Genomic DNA, 5,270 nt, shown 5'->3' on the forward strand with positions numbered 1-5,270 from the left:
ATAATACTAAACAAACAATAGGAAACACTTTCTTTCACGCTTAATGAATAACTTGTTAAAGTAAAAAGTTAATTGAAATAAATATTACTTTATAAATACTTTTACAATTCTTAATATTTCTTCTTTAAATAAATATTGTTCTTAAAAATGTACATAAATTATTTCTTACCGATTATGATCTCTCTATAAATAACGATGTGTCTCCGTAATCAAATAATTTGTAATGAATAAAAACTTTAGACAACGTAACGTACGTAAAAGGCTAAACGTCATAAAACTTTAAAAACGGGAAACATAGCAATTCATAAGAGCGCAACGTTACATGTATGCGCAAATACCCAAAAATCGTATCTACAAGTATTACAAATAAAATAAATAACTTCAGTAATAATTAATGAAGTAACCCAACAATTTGGAATTACATTTCAAATCTAACACTCCCCACCATGACATTTCTATAAAATTGTCATCACACAAAAAACTAATAAAATATCAATTAATTATTGTAAATTCTATTGAGAACATTCAAGTATGCATAGTTTTGTTACTGGTCTTAAAAATTTTGACTCTTTTGTTTTGATCACACAACTACGTATAAGACTAATCAGCAAATGTTACCCGGGACAGCCCATTCTTTCTCCAAAATCCTGAATCAAATGCTTATCAACTCGAACTATACTCCTAATAACCTCAATTACTCGGCCTAATGGCCACTGTCCTCTCGGTGTATGGTCATCTGCAACGATTACAATGTCGTCAATCTTTATATCTCGCTGTTCTCTTTGCCATTTATTTCTCTGTTGTAGAGTTGGCAAATATTCACGTAACCAACGTCTCCAGAATACATTGGCTAAGTATTGTATCTGCTTCCACCACCTTTTAGCATACACATCTTTCTCGTCAAACACCCCTTGCGGTATTGAAGTGTTGTTTTTCATAAGTAACAACATATTCGGTGTGAGAACTGGCAAATCTCGAGAATCATTACTGACTGCTGTTATCGGTCTATCATTGACGATTCTTTCGGCTTCAGCCATAAAGGTAAGTAACTGTTCATCGGTAAGCAGTTGTTCATTTGCAAGAGCTCTGAGAATTTTGCGTGTCGTACGAATCATTCTTTCCCATGCACCACCACGATGACTAGCGTTTGGCGGATTGAAAGTCCAATTAATATCCTTGTGTGACATGTAACTGGATATTTTTGTTTTGTTCCATTGATCAATATATTTCCGAAGTTCCGATTCTCCACTGACAAGATTTGTCCCGTTATCACTATACACCTTTTCAGGTATGCCTCGCCTGCTCGTAAAACGTTGGAAAGCAGAAATAAAGGAATCTGTAGTCAAACTATGAGCTACTTCTATGTGAACAGCTCTTGTTGTCAGACATGTAAAAAGGCAACCGTATCTTTTAACGACTGAACGTCCAACTTTAACATTTAATGGACCAAAGTAGTCTATTCCAACAAAGGTAAATGGTGGTTTATCAGGAGTTTTCTGATCGTCTATAACAGAAGCCATCTTCTGAAAACAAAGCGGTGCTTGATATCGTCTACATCTTACACACCTGTTCAAAACTGTTCGGACAGTACTAGGTCCTTTTAAAATCCAATACTTTTCCCGTAATGATGCTAGCACTTGTGCCATTCCTGTATGACCATTTTGTTCATGAAACGACCTGATTATCAAAGTGGTCACGTGATGAGAATTTGGTATAATGACCGGACATTTGCTTAGTGACAAGTTGAGACGTCCCTTGACGCGCAATAACCCATCATGCATAACAGGATTTAAAGATGCTAAACGACTATCTTTATTAACAGGATTTTGCTTTTCAATCATTTTGATTTCATTTAAGAATGATTCTTGTTGTACATGTATCAATATATACCTTGTTGCTTCCTGTAATTCATCGGCATTTAAGCTGTCTGTCTTTATTTCATCGTCTCGTTTTAAGAAACGACGTATACAATATTTCTTGAAACGGATTAGCCATGCTACAGTCCGTTGTAATACTTGCCAGTTTGAAAAGTATGTAATTATATCGCGTATCGAATCAGTTGTAGTTGAGTTAATCATAACAACCTTTTTGATCTCAATATCTTGCTCGTCTACCGTTGATACAGCTTTTGGTTTCGGCCATTCATACGAGTCTTTCAACAAGAATTCTGGTCCATGGAGCCAAAATTTGATCTGCTTATTATCTGTTGCAAGAATGCCTCTAGATGCTATGTCGACAGGATTTGATCTTGTATCTACGTATCGCCACTGACCTGGTGATGTCAACTCGTGAATGCTGCTCAATCTGTTTGCAACAAATGTTTTAAAACGACGAGATTCATTCTTAATGTATCCAAGTACTATCATACTATCGGTCCAAAACACTACGCTGTCAATCTTAATCTCTAATTCGTCTCTAATTATTTCGTAAAGTTTGCATGCAACAACGGCACCTGATAACTCTAGTCTGGGAATTGTTGTCTGTTTTAATGGCGCTAAACGAGATTTCCCCAGAATAAGTGAACAGTTCACTTTTCCATTAGTGTCTACTAGACGTAAGTAAGCGCATGCTCCATAACCAATTTCAGAACCATCGCTAAATATATGAAGTTGAGCATCAGATATTTCTTTCATGTCTTTTGTCTTGAAGCATCTAGGTATTGATATATTTTCAATTTCTGGCAGAGTCGATTTCCATTTTATCCATTCTTCTTCTTTTTCTTTTGGTATAGGATCGTCCCATCCAAGCTTAATTGACTGTTTACTAAGTTCTTGTAATATAATTTTCCCTTTTAAAATGATTGGCGCTATGAGTCCCAGTGGATCAAATATCGAACTTACTGTAGAAGGTGCTCGTTCCGAATTCGGTATTTCGTTTATAACGACTTTACTGTTACTTAACCACTTCGTTAATCGGAATCCACCACGTTTCATAATTTCTCGTAAATCCGTTGCAAGCTGAACGGCCCTTTCTTCCGTGTCCACTGACTTCAAGAGGTCGTCTTCATAAAAGTTTCTTTCTACGGTTGATGCTATCTCTGTATCAAATAACTCACCGTTGTCGATAGCTGTCTTTTTCAATGCGTATGCGGCACAACTGGGCGATGATGTTGCACCAAACAGATGAACCTGCATCTGGTAACATTTTGGCTGTACCTTTAAGTTTCCATTTGGCCACCATAAAAATCGTAAAGCATCACAGTCATCGTCTTTCACGCGGACTTGATGAAACATAGCCTCTATATCAGCAGCTAATGCAATGTGGTCTTGTCTAAATCTCATTAGAACTCCTACCAAGCTGTTCATAAAGTCTGGACCTTGTAATAATCGGCTATTTAGCGAAACATCTTTAAATTTGGCTGCACAGTCGAAGACTACTCTCACCTTTCCGGGTTTATGTTCATTTGTGACAGGGTGGTGTGGAAGGTACCATATGTGACTTGACTCATTACTTACATCAGTAACTTCCTTTGCATATCCTTTTTGTATATAATCACTTACCGTTGCTGTGTACATCTCATGCAGCTTCGGATCATGTGACAATTTGCGGTGTAACTGATTTAATCGAGCATATGCTAAAGGCAAATTATTTGGCAATTTTACATTTTCATCCCGCCACGGTAATCCGAGTTTATAGTGTCCATCTTCATAGGTTATTGTTGATTCCATTGTTTTTAAGGCGCGCTTATCCTCCAGAGACATGCATACTTTCTCCGTGCTAGGCTGATCGAGAAAATCAGTGGTCCAAAGTCGCTCTAACTGCTGCTGCAAAATTACATTATCTGCATGCTTAAAATTGACGTTAACTACATCACTGGTGCTTGTGTTGTTGATTGGTCCTCTAACGATCCATCCTAATCGTGTTCGTACGGCATATGGCTCATGACTACTTCCTGAACGCACTTCTATGGGAATATGTGCTTCTGGTGTATCGGTGCCTATTAGAAGCAGAACTTTATTGCTGCTTATTTCTGGTATATAAATATCTGACAAGTGTTTAATACTCTTAATATCTTTATTATTTGCGGCTGAGTGTGTCGATATCGGTAGATTTTTAACTGACCATACCTTACTAAGTGTTATCGGACAGTTGCTGCCAACTGATTGTACATGTAAGTCAACCTCTTGACCTTCATGTCGGACTCGCTGTGCTGTTGCTGTTGTCATTTTAAATGTAACCGGTCTACTTTCGGTTTCTAGCATTTTTATCAAACACTCGTCACATAACGTTTTATCCGCTCCATCATCAATCAAGGCATAAGTTTGACAAGTTTTCCCATTTGACCCTTTAACCTCGACGGGTATAATTCCTAGACAATTCTTAATAACTGTCCCGGCGGATGAACAATGGACGCTTACCTTTGTAGCCGTGTGATCAGTGTTGTTATTTTTACCCCAACTATGCATTAAAATGTGATGTTTAGAGCTACAATTTTCTACAGTACACATTTTAGCTTTTCTACAGTCCCTTGAAAAATGTTTACCCTTTAAACAATTAAAACATAGCTTAGCAGTTCTTACAAAATTGACTCTATCGGTTAAACTCATAGACTTGAATTTTACACACAATTCTAAATTATTACATGTACCATTACAACAAATACATTTACGATCTTCTGTCGTAGCCTTGCTGTCATACATATTATTAGAAGCAAATGTAGATACCTTCTCTCTTGTATTCATATCAGTACGATTGTCTATATCTTTTCTATATGTATTTGAGTTTTCTCTTACGAGATCTAGACCAAACATTGACGAAGCTAGACGAGACCTTTTATCAATAAAATTTGCTAAATCAGAAAATCTAGGTTCTCTACCATTTTCAGTTATGGAATGAGCAATATCAACCCATTTTACCCTTAAATGCATGGGTAAACGCTTTACAATCTTTCTAAGATTATCAGTATTATCTATATTAGAAACATATCCTAATTGTGATAAAGTTATCTCACACTTTTGCATTTCAAGAGCTAATTTTGAAAGTGACTCAAAATCTGACGCCTTTATCGGGGCACCATATACAAGATTTTCTATATAAGACCTAACTATCATGTGTGACCTGCCATAACGTGAGTGTAAAATAGACCTAGCACGTTCATAACTCTTTTTCTCTAACAATACACAATCTTCAATCGAAGATTTAGCCTCACCTTACAATACTGTATTAAATAACTTAACTTTAACTGATCATCTGTAACTCTACATTCAACATTCGTTTCAAAGTTCTTTATAAATTTGCAGTAATCTGTGGGTTTTCCATCAAAAGTCAAA

General features: G+C 36.4%; 1 protein-coding gene across 1 annotated transcript; it reads right to left on the reverse strand.

Moving 5' to 3' along the window:
- Window positions 1-614: 614 nt before the first annotated feature.
- On the reverse strand, window positions 615-4,961 carry LOC134722895 (uncharacterized). The gene has a single exon (XM_063586528.1). It carries the CDS (start codon window positions 4,959-4,961, stop codon window positions 615-617), a length of 4,347 nt encoding a protein of 1,448 aa, XP_063442598.1.
- Between the last annotated feature and the right edge of the window lie 309 nt (window positions 4,962-5,270).

Source organism: Mytilus trossulus, chromosome 6 (assembly GCF_036588685.1).
Source record: "Mytilus trossulus isolate FHL-02 chromosome 6, PNRI_Mtr1.1.1.hap1, whole genome shotgun sequence".
Lineage (NCBI taxonomy): Eukaryota > Metazoa > Mollusca > Bivalvia > Mytilida > Mytilidae > Mytilus > Mytilus trossulus.

Coding starts and splice junctions, on each gene's coding strand:
- LOC134722895 (XM_063586528.1), bottom strand. CDS start 4,961: ATGCAAAAGTGTGAGATAACTTTATCACAATTAGGATATGTTTCTAAT.